Genomic DNA, 18,520 nt, shown 5'->3' with positions numbered 1-18,520 from the left:
GCGGCTTTGCGCGGATGATGCTGTAGTATACAGAGAAGTTGCAGCATTAGAAAATTGTAGCAAAATGCAGGAAGATCTGCAGCGGATAGGCACTTGGTGCAGGGAGTGGCAACTGACCCTTAACATAGACAAATGTAATGTATTGCGAATACATAGAAAGAAGGATCCTTTATTTTATGATTATATGATAGCGGAACAAACACTGGTAGCAGTTACTTCTGTAAAATATCTGGGAGTATGCGTGCGGAACGATTTGAAGTGGAATGAGCATATAAAATTAATTGTTGGTAAGGCGGGTACCAGGTTGAGACTCATTGGATGAGTCCTTAGAAAATGTAGTCCATCAACAAAGGAGGTGGCTTACAAAACACTCGTTCGACCTATACTTGAGTATTGCTCATCAGTGTGGGATCCGTACCAGATCGGGTTGACGGAGGAGATAGAGAAGATCCAAAGAAGAGCGGCGCGTTTCATCGCAGGGTTATTTGGTAACCGTGATAGCGTTACGGAGATGTTTAGCAAACTCAAGTGGCAGACTCTGCAACAGAGGTGCTCTGCATCGCAGTGTAGCTTGCTCGCCAGGTTTCGAGAGGGTGCGTTTCTGGATGAGGTATCGAATATATTGCTTCCCCCTACTTATACCTCCCGAGGAGATCACGAATGTAAAATAGAGAGAGATTCGAGCACGCACGGAGGCTTTCAGACAGACGTTCTTCCCGCGAACCATAGGCGACTGGAACAGAAAAGGGAGGTAATGACAGTGGCACGTAAAGTGCCCTCCACCACACACCGTTGGGTGGCTTGCGGAGTATAAATGTAGATGTAGATGTATTGAATAAAAGAAATCTAGCCATGCCTGGCATTCTAAGAATCAGAATGTGGGATGTCAGATCCCTTCATCAGGCACGTAGATTAGAAAATTTGAAAAGAGAAATGGATAGGTTAAAGTTAGATATAGTGGGAATTTGTGAAGTTTGATGGCAGGAGGAACAAGACTTCTGGTCAGGTGAATACATGGTTATAAATACCAAATCAAATAGCGGTAATCCAGGAATAGGTTTATTAATGAATAAAAAAAAATTGGGGCACGGGTAAGTTGATACAAACAGCATAGTGAACACATTATTATAGCCAAGAGAGACACAAAGCCCACACCAGCCAAAGTAGTACAAGTTTATATGCCAACTAGCTCTGCAGATGATGAAGTGATTGAAGAAATGTATGATGCGATGAAAGAAATTATTTAGATAGTGAAGGGAGACAAAAATTTAATAGTCATGGGGAACTGGAATTCAATAGTAGGAAAAGGAAGAGAAGAAAAAGTAGTAGGTGAATATGGAAGGGGGAAAGGAATGAAGTTGCCTGGTAGAATTCTGCACAGAGCATAACTTAATCGTAGCTAACACTTGGTTTAAGAATCATGAAAGAAGATTGTATATTTGGAAGAGGCCTGGAGATACTGGATAGTTTCAGATACATTATATAAAGGTAAGACAGAGATTTAGGTATCAGGTTTTAAATTGTAAGACATTTCCAGGGGCAGACATGGACACTGACCACAATTTATTGGTTATGAACTGTAGATTAAAACTGAAGAAACTGCATAAAGGTGGAAATTTAAGGAGATGTGGCCTGGGTAAACTGAAACAACCACAGGTTGTAAAGAGTTTCAGAGAGAGCATTAGGGAACGATTGACAAGAACAGGGGAAAGAAATACGATAGAAGAAGAATGGGTAGCTTTGAGAGATGAAATAATGAAGGCAGTACAGCATCATGTAGGTAAAAAAAAGGGCTAGTAGAAAGCCTTGGGTAACAGAAGAGATATTGAGTTTAATTGATGAAAGGAGAAAATATAAAAATGCAGTAAATGAAGCAGGCAAAAAGGAATATAAACATCTCAAAAATGAGATCGACAGGGAGTGCAAAATGGCTAAGCAGGGATGGCTAGAGGACAAATGTAAGGATTTATAGGCATATATCACTAGGGGGTACGACAGATGCCACCTACAGGAAAATTAAAGAAACATTTGGAGAAAAGAGAACCATATGTGTGAATATCAAGAGCTCGATGGAAAACCAGTTCTAAGCAAAGAAGTAAAAGCAGAAAGGTGGAAGGAGTATACAGAGGGTCTATACAATGGAAATGTACTTGAGGGCAATATTATGGAAATGGCAGAGGGTGTACGTGAAGATGAAATGGGAGGTATGATACTGTGTGAAGAATTTGACAGATCACTAAAAGACATAAGTCGAAACAAGGCCCTGGGAGTAGACAACATTCCTTTAGAACTGTTGATAGCCTTGGAAGAGCCAGCCATGACAAAACTCTACCATCTGGTGAACAAGATGTATGAGACAGGCAAAATACCCTAAGACTTCAAGAAGAATATAGTAATTACAATCCGAAAGGAAGGAGGTGTTGACAGGTGTGAAAATTACCGAACTATCAGTTTAATAAGTCACGGCTGCAAAATACTAACGCGAATTCTTTACAGACGAATGGAAAAATGGTGGAAGCAGACCTCGGGGAAGATCAGTTTGGATTCTGTAGAAATGTTGGAACACTCGAGGCTCTATTGACCCTACAACTTTTCATAGAAGATAGATTAAGGAAAGGCAAACCTATGTTTCTAGCATTTGTAGACATAGAGAAAGCTTTTCACAATGTTGACTGGAATACTGTCTTTCAAATTCTGAAGGTGGCAGGGGTCAAATACAGGGAGCGAAAGGCTATTTATAATTTGTACAGAAACCAGATGGCTATTAAAGTGTCAAGGGGCATGAAAGGGAAGCAGTGGTTGGGAAGTGAGACAGCATTGTAGCCTATTCCCGATGTTATTAAATCTGTATACTGAGCAAGCAGTAAAGGAAACAAAAGAAAAATTTGGAGCAGGAATTAAAATCCATGGTGAAGAAATAAAAACTTTGAGGTTTGACGATGACATTGTAATTCTGTCAGAGACAGCAAAGGACCTGGAAGAGATGTTGAATGGAATGGACAGTGTCTTAAAAGGCTGATATAAGATGAACATCAACAAAAGCAAAACGAGGATGGAATGTAGTCAAACTAAATCAAGTGATGCTTAGGAAATTAGATTAGGAAATGAGACACTTAAAGTGGCAAATGAGTTTAGCTATTTAGGGAGCAAAATAACTGATGATGGCCGAAGTAGAGAGGATATAAAATGTAGACTGGCTATGGCAAGGAAAGCGTTTCTGAAGAAGAAAAATTTGTTAACATTGAATATAGATTTAGGTGATAGGAAGTCATTTTTGAAAGTATTTGTATGGAGTATAGCCATGTATGGATGTGAAACATGGATGATAAATAGTTTAGACAAGAAGAGAATAGAAACTTTCAAAATGTGGTCTTACAGAAGAATGCTAAAGATTAGATGGGTCGATCATGTAACTAATGAGGAGATACAGAATAGGATTGGGGAGAAGAAGAATTTGCAGCACAACTTGATCAAGGGATCACCAATTTAGTATTGGAGGGAAGCATGTGGGCAGGGGGGGGGGGGGGGGAGCGTAGAGGGAGACCAAGGGATGAATACACTAAGCAGATTCAGAAGGATGTAGGTTGTAGTAGTTACTCGGAGATGAAGAAGCTTGCACAGGGAAGAGTAGCAAGGAGAGCTGCATCAAACAAGTCTCTGGACTGAGGACCACAACAATAACAGCCATGCCTTCCTTTCTGTAGCAGCTGGTGATCATGCTGTAATGTGTTTATAGCACATTGTAGATATCACACTAAAATCATGCCAGTTCTCTTTGAATTCGAGCTGTAAAATACCACAAAAATTATGCCGTTTCTCTTCAGATGCAAATTGCCACCAAATTAAAACAGACAAATACATGTTATTTAGTGTTCTCTCAAAGCAAAGTAACAAAATTGGCCAACTCTTAATGAAAACCTTGATTTCCAGCCATGTGAATCATTCGATACCTCTTCATGATGTATACACAATGTACCAATTCTTAATGAGCACAATTTATAATGTTTTAATTGACTACCTGAATGGAAACTGGTACATTAAGTACAGTTATGATGAATTATAAAGAAATTTTCATGAAATATAGTTTATATTAAAAATCATGCTCAGCAAATGTGATGATGATGATGTCCCATACTCCAAGGAGTGTAGGGGACGATGTGGGAGACCGCTGTACTAGGCAAGGTCCTAGTGGAGGTGGTTTGCCATTGCCATTGCCTTCATGAATGATGATGATGATGATCATGACGACGACACAACACCACCCAGTCATCTTGAGGTAGCAAAAATCCCTGACCCCGCCAGGAATCGAACCCGGGACCCCGTGCGGGAAGCAAGAACGCTACCACAAGACCACGAGCTGCAGACTCAGCAAATGTAAACAAATACTAAAACTAACAAATCTGCAAAATACATAAACCTGGAATATGTTAGCAACAAAATCCAACCTGTAATTAGAAAGCTATTACATTTTGTGGACCAAGTATTCTTGTGGAATTGCATTTCTGTGTTTTGAAAATGTCAGCCATATTATTTAGACTTGTTTATTATTCTGAGATGATTGTAATGATTTCTAAACTCAAACTATGTAACTTTTTCTGGAAAATTTTGCAACCTTTAACTGAAAACTTCTAAATTGTTGTGTTAAACAATCTAAATATTCATGTTTCCATTACTGAAATGTTTATACGGAACAGCACCAACAGCCACGGGGGCTCAGTTTTGTCATAGATTTTGTGAGGTTCAGTATTGCTCAAGATTTTGTCAGGCTCAATGCGACATCAATTATAGTGTGAATAAATAAGTTGTAAAGCATATTAACTGTTTCGGCTGCATCATTTCAATAGAGTTGATTAACAAAACACAAACTGCCTGACAGTGAATCTAGGATCTAATTTCAGGTGCAGCTATCTGCAGCAAAGGGATACATCTAATCTTCAAACATCAGCAATTAAAATCTGAGTATTTACTTTTGTAGTCCAACAAAGTGGTTACATTACATCAGCAATAACTAGGAACCAGTGTCGAATGCTGAAATGATGGTCAGCCACACTATTATCCACTCTCAGAAGGGCACAGCTGTCCATTTTCAACTGTGCATGCCCTAATGTGATGTCATACCTGTTGGCTCTGAGGGTGCTACATTGCTCACAGATTTAGGTCAATATTTTTCTTTGAAAGTGTGTCTAAAGTATTGTGCAAGCAACATGGAAAATTCTGTAGATGATCTCCTAAAGAGGCCCTTTCCCAGTATATCTTTGGAGGAGAAAGTGGAAGTAAAGGAGTTACACAGATCTACCCCTAATTTAAATCTAACAAGATGAGAGCATGGGACAGGATCACCAGTCTGGCTCAAACTATGTGAGTAGAAGGAGGTAGATGTCCCTTTCAAGTTCTTAGAATATTTTGCCTGAGTACACCATAGGAAAATGTCAAATGCTCTCTAAAGATTTACAAGTAGAGTATGAAGGATTTTTTTGCAGTACTTCACATATTGGTGCCACGGCACAATAGTTAAGCCTTCTGACTGGCTATTTGTCAGCTCAGATTCAAACCCCGCTGCTACAATACGATTCTTTCATTTCTCGCAATGTTAAACTGTTAATTATAAAATTGGAATATATTTAAACAGCTAAGTTTATATACATAAAATTAATATTATCGATATAGTTATGTTTACTACCCTTGTAAGTCAAAAGGCTATAGATAGTGCTAAAACGGCAAGCAGAGAAGGAAATTTAGTATGAAAGCATGTAGCGATTCGAGAATTTCAGTGTAAATTCTAGTACCAGTCAGCCCTCTACCGTCTCGAACACACGATATTTTAGAAGTGAGTGTGGTATGATAGAATTCTACTTACTGCGTGTCACATGTTTGTGTATGTGCAGGTTTGAAATTCAGTAGCAAGAAGGAGGTAGACATGGCGGTCGAACGGCAAAGACAAGTACTTGTCGGACGATCCATGGAAGTTTAGTGAAAGTGAACAGAAGCACCATGGAGCTTCGATGTTGTTCTGTGCTAATTGTGTCAGTGACCATTGTTATAATAATGAGAACAGTTGAGAAGGTACTCTTGAAAAAAACTTTTTGTCTTAGCCTTGTTGAAGGGATGACGTGTATTATGGTTCATGTTGAGAATGGACATGATGTTTAAGCCACCTTTTTCTTGTATGTAAATTAGTTTGTTTCTGACATTTGGAGACATGAGAGGCTTACTAAACAATATATATTTATGTGAAGAATGGGATTTGTAAAATGTCTGAAGTTCAAATATACGTTGTTAGTTGAAGCAAATGAAACTTTGTAGAGAGTTTGCAGCAGTAGGCTACCCAGCAAGGAAGATCGACCGAGCATCTCAAGTAAGTCATCTCATAAAAGAAGTGGAAGTTTGGGTTTCTACTTCACACTTAAATTGTTGTCCAAAGCCGTTAGAAGCATACAAAAGGGGGAGGACCTGTGGATGTAATGTTGACAATGCACTTTTCTGCTTTCTATGTTTGTTATTTGGGAACAGTGATGTGAGGGGTACAGCAGGAGTGCCAGAGGTAGGATACATTAATAGAAAGATTTAGTGGCAATATAAACAATGTACTTGATCTTAGTGCATTGGTTAAAGCTAACAATATTAAGTCGCACCTATCATGACAACATAATGAAACACAATCTGTTTATTTTTGTAATGCTGTAGCACATTGGCAAAATATTGCACGAGGTGCCACTGCTTCCTCTTCCAGTACTTGAGCAACCTGCTAAGTTTTTGACTGTATCCAATTCAAGTAAATGATATTTGGTTTACAGGCATGCTTTCTGTATATTTTTAGAGCTTTTATTCTTTCTGGAAATGTTACTGCGCATTTGGCATCAACAAATCCAGTACTGCAGCAATTTTTGGTCTGAATGATTTGGTTTTCAGAACTGATATTACCACAAATTCTCTAATGCTGCCCCATACAGTATGCACACATCCTCTGTAAAGTATCACCTGCTTCTGTGTTTTGCTTTTAGGATTTCAATATATTTATCCTGATATGTTTTCCAGATGTTCCATCTATTCACAGGGTGAATAACATCCAAGTACACTATAGTACCGTAGTTAATAACAACTGACAGGTGATCTGATCAGAGATATCCACGTGCCACCATCCAAGCAACACTTGCTTCCCGGTTAGGTCCAGAAATCTTAATATGTGAACTACTGGTCAGAGGAACTGTTCTCTTCATCTACGATTTTAGTTATAGTTCCAGGGTGTATACGTGGACAAGGAAAAAAAATTCCCGGATTTCCCGGTTAAAAATACACTTTCTCCCGGATGAAAACACACTTTTTCCATGTTATTAAGTGACAGTATATTTTTCCCTCGGAACTGTAAAACTTTAAATTCTTTGAATGGTTATGGTTTTATACATGGGCGTAGAATTTCCAGGCACTTTAAAAAACGAAACTCAGGGAAGAAAACACGTTTTTTTTTTTTTTTTTTCCCAGCAATATGTACGCTGTATATTTTCGTATCACGAAAGTATAAATTCGAATCCCACCAAACACCGCATGTTACTTTCCGAACCATGTAATCGAGATTGCGATACGCTTTTGTAAGCGAGTCATAGCTCATGTCACGTGATCACGCCAGCCGGGACAGCGGATATTCAGAGCGTAGGACACATGATGTAGTCCGCTAATAGCAACATCACTGTTAAGTAGCGCGGATACACAAACAGGAAAAGTTTATGTTTTAAATTAATATACATAGTGTTGCTACAAGAAAAGCAAAGCTTTCACGTACAAAATTGGTCTCTAAGGTTAATAAGCTGCAACAGAAGCTAAGCTTTCACATATAATGTTGATTTTTCTTGCCCGTGTTACACTTTAAGATACATCACACAAATGTGCCAGTAAAATTTTTAGCCGAGTCCACTGAATTCTTATCAAAGTTTTCCACAAATAAATTAGCTACCGCAGAGGAGCGAGAGCTTCCCGTAGCACTACATCAATTTGCTCATAATAACGACACGATTGTCTGATCTGGGCTCGAAATACTTCTAATGGCTCGTCATCAAACGCTCTGTGATGTAAGGAATTCATCGTACATTCTCACACATAGTTCCACCTGCGAAAAAGGAAATTTACTTTGAAAGTAACGTTTTTCAAACCACCATTCGCAATTTTTCCCGCGACCTGTTAAAACAGGTTCGTTTCAGTAGTCGTCAGAGAGCGCCAGATAACAGGCGCCACCGCGCTTTGGCAGCTACGATCACGCAGGAAGCCCGTATGTTCGTATGTGTAAGACATTAAAAGATCTTACGCTATGTCATAAAAGAAAAGAGGCTGAAATATCGTTGTCTAATACTGTGTAAGCTGTTAATACAAATAGTACCCATGACTGGTGTGGTTTCTCGATCTGATTATGTTTATTTTGTCACTGTCGGCTAGATAAAACAAAATAGGTCTTTCTAACACTGCAGAAATTGTAACACACACCAAATAAACGAGACTGTTTTGGCACAAATGGTCATTTTTACAACACGACAGAATATAATTCACGAAGACCAACATAAAATGCCTATTAGGCCTACTACAAGCAAATAATTTAATGTTAGAAAATAGTTTCACATTTCATTCATACGCCCCAGTTTCTCGAGCATGAGATCGAAAAGTAGTAGTACGAGATTTTTACTTAAATTTGGAATCGTCATATTCTTCCCTAATTGGTTTGACGTCCCCGTTTCTTCTCCTTCCTCGTTCTAACAAACAATCTTGTCATGACTAATTCTGGAACTATTCCTGCCTTTGTCAAAATTTATTCTCCGGTTAGGCGTTGTTATGTTCGAACAAACTACTTTCTGTGCTACTTCCAGAATATAAGTTGAGCGGCTGCTAGACGGGGACTGTACAACTGGCCCTTACTAGAGTAGCGATATGGCCAAAAATTTTCTGACAAAATTTCATTTTCTTGGATACACCGAGAAGATAATACGTAATCTTTCTTACCTGTTATTCCTGTTAGTCGTTTATTTCCACTCTGGTAGTCTATGGATTTCGCTAGTAATTATAACAAAGCTGATCATTCCAAACCCAATCAACCACATAATCAGACAGCCGTTGGCGTTCACCCGTTCGGCTTTACTCTGCTCAGCTCTTATAACCCGGTCCCCTTTTGCCTGCAGGAAAGTTTATTTCTAAATGCGACGAGGATTACCCTGACAGACATCACGTACACTAGGCACGCATTCAAAAATTAACTTATGATTCATTCAGAAATCAACTTACAGAGTGTGTTCAAAAACCAACAGAGATGCGTTTCAAAATCATGAGTAATCGGTAGACTAACGTGCGCTGGATGCTAGGGTCTTTGTGAAACATGATTTTTTTCTTCTCATGAATATGAATTTGGCGCCCCTTCCTCTACCCGCAATTGTCATTCAGGTCAGATACATCGGTTTGCCCCGCCACTCAACTACGCATGCGCATGAGCCCGCACGTAACTGCTATAACGAATCTAGTTAAACAGTTGTGACGACACGCTCATCGGAGACATTTTGTTCTTATGAAGCATTGCATAGTCTTCCTAACGCCTTTGACACATTTTGCTGTTGGCAAACGTTTGTATGAGCACTGTGTTTTGTTGTTGTATATGGCACATTTCCTTTGCAATTTATGTTTTATTTTCATATTTTTTTCTCGTTCACGTTTTATTGTTGTAGTATTATTCTGCAGTAGTGAGATAGAGTAATATCCTTTGTTAGAGTATCGATTCTTACCAGTCAAGATTACAAAAATTTAACTCAAACCTAAAATAACGAAAAATTCCCAGGTTTTTCCCGGTTTCCTCCCGGGTGAAAAAATTCCCGGGTTTTTCCCGGATCTCCTGGTTGTCCCGGGTCATATACACCCTGAGTTCACATGATTTGACTTCTCCCATCTCTGCAGTCCACAGAGTGATGAACATTACAATTTGCTAGCATTATTTTAGGATCTATTACTGCATTGTTAGTGCACTCAACTGGTACTTCATTGTAGCTGTCCTCTGCAATGCGCATTTGGTAAGAGCATTGACAATACCACTTGCTGTATACTAAATCATGTCCTCTGCAATGCACGTTTGGTAAGAGCATTGACAATACCACTTGCTGTATACTAAATCATCCCCACTGCCAGCAGTGGCTAACCTGTGATCCTACAAGTGAGTAGTGTACATTCCATGTTACATTAAAAATGCAGCACGTTCCTACTCACATCTTGGTATGAATTTTGTTGTATACTGAGAATATGACATGCTCACTTCTTTTTAGCCGTGTCTCTGAAATATGTAGCAGCTGTGGGTACCAACTACACATGACACTTGATAACAGAGGTATGGAAACACAGTCATCACCATTTTGATAAAAGGAACATGTAATATTACACTGTGGCATCATCACAACTCAATAATAATTTTATTTTAATGTATTTTACACTGTGACTTTATACCTACCATCATTCAGGAAGTCTTCAAAAATTCTCAGACCCTGTATAAGCTCTTGAATATGCTGCTGCTTTACAAGTGGTTTACCCTTATGGACAATTATGTATGGCCTGAAATGTGGAAGATTAATCCAGTATATAGCATGTTTAGCACTATTTTCAGCAAATAACTGACAGAAAAATAAATTAATTAAAACTTACCTACAAAGACGCCCACCATCAGAACTGATATAAATACACCGATGGTTATGCATAGGGTATATTGAAATGAATCCGCTTATTAAGCCTCGTCTTCGTAACAACCTGAATACTCTTATAAGTCGGCTGTAATCTCGTATTATCCCTAAGATGTTACCTGTGATAGTGCAAAAAATAAATAAAAGACTATTAAAATAAATGGTTCTCAATTTTAAATCTGCTAAAAAGGTTTAAAAATTAATGAACTAGTAGCTGTCAACATTATACAGGGTGATTCAAAAAGAATACCACAACTTTAAAAATGTGTATTTAATGAAAGAAACATAATATAACCTTCTGTTATACATCATTACAAAGAGTATTCAAAAAGGTTTTTTTTCACTCAAAAACAAGTTCAGAGATGTTCAATACGGCCCCCTCCAGACACACGAGCAATATCAACCCGATACTCCAACTCGTTCCACACTCTCTGTAGCATATCAGGCGTAACAGTTTGGATAGCTGCTGTTATTTCTCGTTTCAAATCATCAATGGTGGCTGGGAGAGGTGGCCGAAACACCATATCCTTAACATACCCCCATAAGAAAAAATCGCAGGGGGTAAGATCAGGGTTTCTTGGAGGCCGGTGATGAAGTGCTCTGTCACGGGCTGCCTGGCGGCCGATCCATCGCCTCGGGTAGTTGACGTAAACTGTTTATACCAACGTTTAATACACCACCTATCAGGAGGTTTAACACCATACTTCGTTCGAAATGCACACTCAACAACTGTCGTCGATTCACTTCTGCCGTACTCAATAACACAAAAAGCTTTCTGTTGAGAGGTCGCCATCTTAGCATTAACTGACGCCTAGTCAACAGCGCCTCAAGCGAACAAATGTACAACTAAATGAAACTTTATAGCTCCCTTAATTCGCCGACAGATAGTGCTTAGCTCTGCCTTTTGTCGTTGCAGAGTTTTAAATTCCTAAAGTTGTGGTATTCTTTTTGAATCACCCTGTACATCCACGGAACAAGCACTGATGAAGAACACTGAAAGACTTAATGGTAAAATTAAACTTTAAATTCACATATTTACAGTAAAGAAGTGTTGGTAGGGACACGAAAATTTCATAAGAACGATAGTTTGAAATTAGCAGTTTATAATGAAATATCCCAAATTCAACAAATTTTACGAGATGTCACAAAAATTGTAATTTTGCTATGCAAAAATGTTGTAGATCAGAGGATAGCAGTTTACTAATATTTGTAACTTATAGTTATTGAATGTTAACACTGCTTTTTGACTTTTGATCTCCTCAAGGCTGAGGTTCGTTTATAATCTTCAACTGGCAGTTCATTTCCCAGAAACTATGATGTGAAAATTTAAAAAAAAGCACCAATATTAGCACGGAATATGGAAAAAAAAACAGCAAGTTCTGCAGAAAGATCCCTATTTTGGCAAAAAAACACTCAATTTGACAAAAAACACTCAATTTGGAAAAAGAAACAATGCCAAATTTGGCAAAATAAGCAATACCAAATTTGGCAAACTGAACTGCATCGAGCTTTCTTGCAATGGCTATCTACAGTTGGTAAATATTTGGAAAAAAATTATTTTTTGTGCCAAAAGCTACATAATTTTATTTATTCTCTACTGGTTTCAGTACTGGCTACCATCTTCATAAGAGAAGATAATGTACATCAACTGGTCAAAAATTTAGCTCTGTCAAATAAAGCAACAGTAAGTGTAATATGTGACAAACTGTCGCCATAACTGTTTCACTGAATTTCCACTGTAGTAGATTTACACTATCAAAGTGTGATAACATGTAGACACTTAATCTTAACATTAAATAACCAACACAAGTTAAGTCAGAATAACAAATTTTGTGAAAGGTAACACCAATTTTGGCAATAAATAACACCAAATTTGGCAAAAAATTACACCAAATTTGGCAAAAAATTACACCAAATTTGGCAAAAAATAACACCAAATTTGGCAAAAAATAACACCAAATTTACCAAAAAAATTACACTTCATTTGACAAGAACAACTATGGCTTTGGCAAGAAATGGTGCCAATGGTGGCAAAAAATAGACAAAATCTGGCAAGTAAATAACAACAAATTTGACAAAAATATAAACTAATTTGCAAAAATAATGAATTTGGCAACAAACAACACCAATTTTGGCAAAAATAATAGCAAATTGGGCCTTAGTAGTTTGGCTTTACACAAATACTGCAGATTTATAGAGAAAGAGGATGTGAAAGCAAGGGGAGGAAGGAAAATTGGTGTTTTAACACATCAATGTCAGAGTCATTGAAGACAGAGCACAACAATTGGTCTGCGAACTGAAGAGCGTATTCTCTCTATCCAGTTACATCACAAACAGCAACTACAAACTGCTTCACAATGTCATACAAGCCCTTACACAGTGCACCTTTTACACCAGTGATGATGCCGTGCTCAGACACGCCCAGGAATCACTTCCTTTCCACTAAATGTGTTATACTATATGGAATACATAATTTAGTAAATAAGGTAAGTAATGCAAGAAATTAACATGAACAGAATCTACATAAAACATCCTATGCCACCTGCCATTTAGTAAATGTGAGACCCCTCAACAAGCTCCAGTGCTAGGTCCTATAAGAGAGGTGCAATTCTGTTTCCTAGAAGAGTTGGACAACATATTTCTTCCTGTCACATATGTTTCACAAAATGACAATGATGATAAAATCAGAGCTCAGGCAGGTTTATCAAGGTGTTCTCAAACACTGTTCTGAAATGGGACAGGGAAGGGTGAAATGATAGTAGTAACAGATGTACCCTTCACCACATATCATAATATGTCTTGTGAAGTATAATGTAAATATAGACACAGAAGTTGAAAAGCAGAAAATAAAGGAAAAGAGGGTTAAAATGAGTGTAAGGACAGGTAGCAGAATGGCAGACACACAAACAGAAACAGTAGTTCCTTATACTGGTGAATAGTGTGAATACTTCAAAATTTTGTATTTCAATCTCCACTTTCCAGTTTTGAAAGTACTGTTGTAGACTGTTATACTTTTCTTACAAAAAAATGTACAAGCATGCCACACAGTTCCTCTTCTGTTTTGTCTTACAACACTTTGTTTTCTTCCCAATAATGCAACAGTACCTAATTCAAAACCAATTTAATGCCTGTGACAAGGTGAAAAGTGGTATTCAGCAACTAAATTTCAAGGTACTGTCATTTCCCATGACAGAGATTTCAAATGAAGAACATTATGAAGACATACATAAGTCACTGAAAAAAATCTATGTCGAGAAAGTGTTATGAAACGTCACAAACTTCTACTTTCACGTCAAAAAGCTTGTAGTTTCATGAGGTATTAAAAAAAGTAATTAACTCTGCTCCGTTCCACTAGTTGTTCAAATTTCACTTGCAAATAAGCAAGTTAATTTAGAAAGAATTACTCACCATTAAGAAATACCATGTAGACATCACAACTGTTAATTTCCTCTCCACCAAGCAAATTAACATCTTCCACTCCCATATTAAATGCTAGCCGAATTATAGGACCTTCTTCTACTTCTGTTGTAATATGAGCCATTAACGCCAAATTCTTAACTAATCCACAGGCCTGGAAAACATAAATTGAGTTAATGGAATTGACATGTTTAGTGGAGACATACACGCAATTTATGTACACATAAATATGTATGCTACCTGTCTACACACCAATACCACCACATAGCACAACAATGAAACATTGACCAGCACTACTATTTGACACTGCTCTGTGCACACTTTGACAACATTCACAGTATAATATGTATGAAATCACTATTCATCTGCATCAGTGAATGGGTGCTTTAATCTGACACTTCATTTTTTGTAAAAGTTTAATGTAGGTTGCTCTTTTTGAAGCTATGTTACTTCATTCACACATATGATGACTCTTTCATTCTGGCATCTTCTAAAAGCAAAGAAACAGAATAAGTTTCCTCAGTTAGCTCGCTAACAATGATGTACAGATCTGGGCAACAAAAGCATCGAAGTTTCCACTTATTTGGCATTTATTAAGCAGGAATTGCTGCTTAATAACAATTTACCCATGTCAACAGACTATTTACTGTGTGCTTTGCTTCTAAGGACTTGAACCCATAAGTGCTCAGCATTGTTCCCTTATGGTGTAATTTGCACACCATCAATTTACTAAACTTCAACAATTTTGCTTGGATATTCAGTCACCTTTTCTGTCAGCAATGTCACTCCTTTTCATTCTTAATAAATTTAAAGTTCACTTTGCTGGGTAACATATCAAAATTTTTGTGTGTTTTTATGAATTAGATACCACATGACACATGACCAAATTAAAGTAAAACACTGTATTTTTGGTAAAAAGATAGGCACTACTAATGTGTTTTATGAAGTGCCAAAATTTTATAAGCCCAAAGGTTTCACACTAAGGGTCAGTATCATTAATAACATGATTTATTGATATTTTATACACTGAAGCCCCAAAGAAACAGTTATAGGCACATGTATTCAAATACAGAGATATGTAAACACACAGAATATGGTGCTGTGATCAGCAACACCTATATAAGACGATGAGTGTCTGGCGCAGTTGTTAGATCGGTTATGGCAGCTTATCAAGATTTAAGTGAGTTTGAATGTGGTGTTATAGTCAGTGAACAAGTGATGGGAAACCGTGTCTCCAAGATAGCGATGAAGTAGGGATTTTCCCATATGACCATTTCATAAGTGTACCGTGAATCCAGTAAAACATCAAATCTCCAACATCACTGCGGCCAGAAAAAGATCATGTAAGAACGGGAGTAAAGACAACTGAAGAGAATCGTTCAACATGAGGAAAGTGCAACCCTTCCGCAAATTGCTGCGGATTTCAATGCTGGGCCATAACAAGTGTCGGCATGCGAACCATTCAACAAAATATAATCAATATGGACTTTCAGAGCCAAAGGCCCACTCATGTATCCTTGATGGCTGCACGACAAAAAGCTTTACACCTCACCTGGGCCCACCAACAGTGACATTGGACTGTTGATGACTGGAAACACGTTGCATCAGCGGACAAGACTCATTTCAAACTGTATGGAGCAAATTGATGTGTACGGGTATGGAGACAACTTCATGAATCCAAGGACCCTGCGTGTCAACAGGGGTCCATTCAAGCTGATGGAGGCTCTGTATTGGTGTGGGGCATGTGCAGTTGGAGTGATATGGGACCCCTGATACGTCTAGATACGACTCTGACAGGTGACAGACAGGTACGTAAGCATCCTGTCTGATCACCTGCATCTCTTCATGGCCATTGTGCATTCCGAAGGACCTGGGCAATTCCAGTATGACAATGTGACACCCTACACATCCAGAACTGCTACAGAGTGGCTCCAGGAACACTCTTCTGAGTTTAAACACCTCTGCTGGCCACCAAACTCCCCAGACATGAACATTATTGAGCATATCTGGGATGCCAGGCAACATACTGTCCAGAAGAGATCTCCACCTGCTCGTACTCTTACAGATTTATGGACAGCCCTGCAGGATTCATGGTGTCAATTCCCTACAGCACTACTTCAGACATTAGTTGAATCCATGCTACATTGTGTTGCGGCACTTCTGGGTGTTCGCGGGGGCCCAACACTATATTAGGCACGTGCACCAGTTTCTTTGGCTCTTCAGTGTAATTATATGCTTAAAAAGTCATTTCTGACCATTTATATTTTACAGTTTACACTTACAAATAACATAAAAAGAGAAGTTTCACTGGATTAAATTAAACGTTTGCAGTCTACAGCTGGTACTTCACTTCCATGAAGTAGAAAAAAAATCATTCATACGAATAATAAATTTGAAGTCATTCAACACATGTATCATTGTAAGATGTGAAATATTGCTAGTCACTATACAAATGACACTTTGAGCTACAGACAGGCGCAACAAAAACAAAAAGAATATTACACACTGTGCTTTTGGGGAAAGCGTTCTTCAGAAACCAAAGGAAAAAATACACACATTCACACAAGCAGGCACATCTCACAGACACACACGACCACTATCTCCAGCCACTCTTGCCAGACTGCAATTGCCACATTGAATGAAAATAGCAATCCAGAATGGACAATGAAGGGGGAGGGATAGCAGAGTATGGGTGGAGGGAGAAAAGAGTGCTGCCTGCTCCTCTGAATTGGTGCTTTTTTTCAACACAAGAGTTGCATTCTGACCATTAGCAGCTGGAGATGGCAGTTGTGTGTATGAGGTCTGCCTGCTTGTGTGAATACTTATGTATTTCCTTCCTTCTGTGAAGAAGGCTTTGGCAAAAATTGGTACATAACAGCCTTTTCATTGTGGCTGTCTGCAACACAACATGTCATCTTTACAATGAGTAGCAATCTATCCTTTTCATGTTGTTGTTGTTGTGGTCTTCAGTCCTGAGACTGGTTTGATGCAGCTCTCCATGCTACTCTATCCTGTGCAAGCTTCTTCATCTCCCAGTACCTACTGCAACCTACATCCTTCTGAATCTGCTTAGTGTATTCATCTCTTGGTCTCCCTCTACGATTTTTACCCTCCACGCTGCCCTCCAATGCTAAATTTGTGATCCCTTGATGCCTCAAAACATGTCCTACCAACCGATCCCTTCTTCTAGTCAAGTTGTGCCACAAACTTCTCTTCTCCCCAATCCTATTCAATACCTCCTCATTAGTTACGTGATCTACCCATCTTATCTTCAGCATTCTTCTGTAGCACCACATTTCGAAAGCTTCTATTCTCTTCTTGTCCAAACTAGTTATCGTCCATGTCTCACTTCCATACATGGCTACACTCCATACAAATGCTTTCAGAAACGACTTCCTGACGCCTAAATCTATACTCGATGTTAACAAATTTCTCTTCTTGAGAAACGCTTTCCTTGCCATTGCCAGTCTACATTTTATATCCTCTCTACTTCGACCATCATCGGTTATTTTACTCCCTAAATAGCAAAACTACTTTAAGTGTCTCATTTCCTAATCTAATTCCCTCAGCATCACCCGACTTAATTCGACCACATTCCATTATCCTTGTTTTGCTTTTGTTGATGTTCATCTTATATCCTCCTTTCATGACACTGTCCATTCCGTTCAACTGCTCTTCCAAGTCCTTTGCTGTCTCTGACAGAATTACAATGTCATCGGCGAACCTCAAAGTTTTTACTTCTTCTCCATGAATTTTAATACCTACTCCGAATTTTTCTTTTGTTTCCTTTACTGCTTGCTCAATATACAGATTGAATAACATCGGGGAGAGGCTACAACCCTGTCTCACTCTTTTCCCAACCACTGCTTCCCTTTCATGCCCCTCGACTCTTATAACTGCCATCTGGTTTCTGTACAAATTGTAAATAGCCTTTCGCTCCCTGTATTTTACCCCTGCCACCTTCAGAATTTGAAAGAGAGTATTCCAGTCAACATTGTCAAAAGCTTTCTCTAAGTCTACAAATGCTAGAAACGTAGGTTTGCCTTTTCTTAATCTTTCTTCCAAGATAAGTCGTAAGGTCAGTATTGCCTCACGTGTTCCAACATTTCTACGGAATCCAAACTGATCTTCCCCGAGGTCCGCTTCTACCAGTTTTTCCATTCGTCTGTAAAGAATTCGCGTTAGTATTTTGCAGCTGTGACTTATTAAACTGATAGTTCGGTAATTTTCACATCTGTCAACACCTGCTTTCTTTGGGATTGGAATTATTATATTCTTCTTGAAGTCTGAGGGTATTTCGCCTGTCTCATACATCGTGCTCACCAGATGGTAGAGTTTTGTCATGACTGGCTCTCCCGAGGCTATCAGTAGTTCTAATGGAATGTTGTCTACTCCCGGGGCCTTGTTTCGAC

The 18,520-nt window shown here is 38.6% G+C and overlaps 1 protein-coding gene across 1 annotated transcript in view; it reads right to left on the bottom strand.

Annotated features, from left to right (window-relative positions):
- LOC126203496 (DNA-directed RNA polymerase III subunit RPC2) overlaps positions 1-18,520 on the bottom strand; it is a 185,825-nt gene that overhangs the window by 47,168 nt on the left and 120,137 nt on the right. The window contains exons 11-13 of the mRNA XM_049937825.1: positions 14,100-14,262; positions 10,657-10,810; positions 10,466-10,566 (exon numbers count right to left, since the gene is read on the bottom strand). Of these exons, the coding sequence (XP_049793782.1) occupies positions 10,466-10,566; positions 10,657-10,810; positions 14,100-14,262 (418 nt within the window). The remainder of the gene's footprint in view (positions 1-10,465; positions 10,567-10,656; positions 10,811-14,099; positions 14,263-18,520) is intronic.

The sequence above is a fragment of the Schistocerca nitens genome, chromosome 9 (assembly GCF_023898315.1).
Source record: "Schistocerca nitens isolate TAMUIC-IGC-003100 chromosome 9, iqSchNite1.1, whole genome shotgun sequence".
Taxonomy (NCBI): domain Eukaryota; kingdom Metazoa; phylum Arthropoda; class Insecta; order Orthoptera; family Acrididae; genus Schistocerca; species Schistocerca nitens.
The sequence above is the reverse complement of the archived record's forward strand: the minus strand, read 5'-3'. Positions and strand labels throughout refer to the sequence as shown.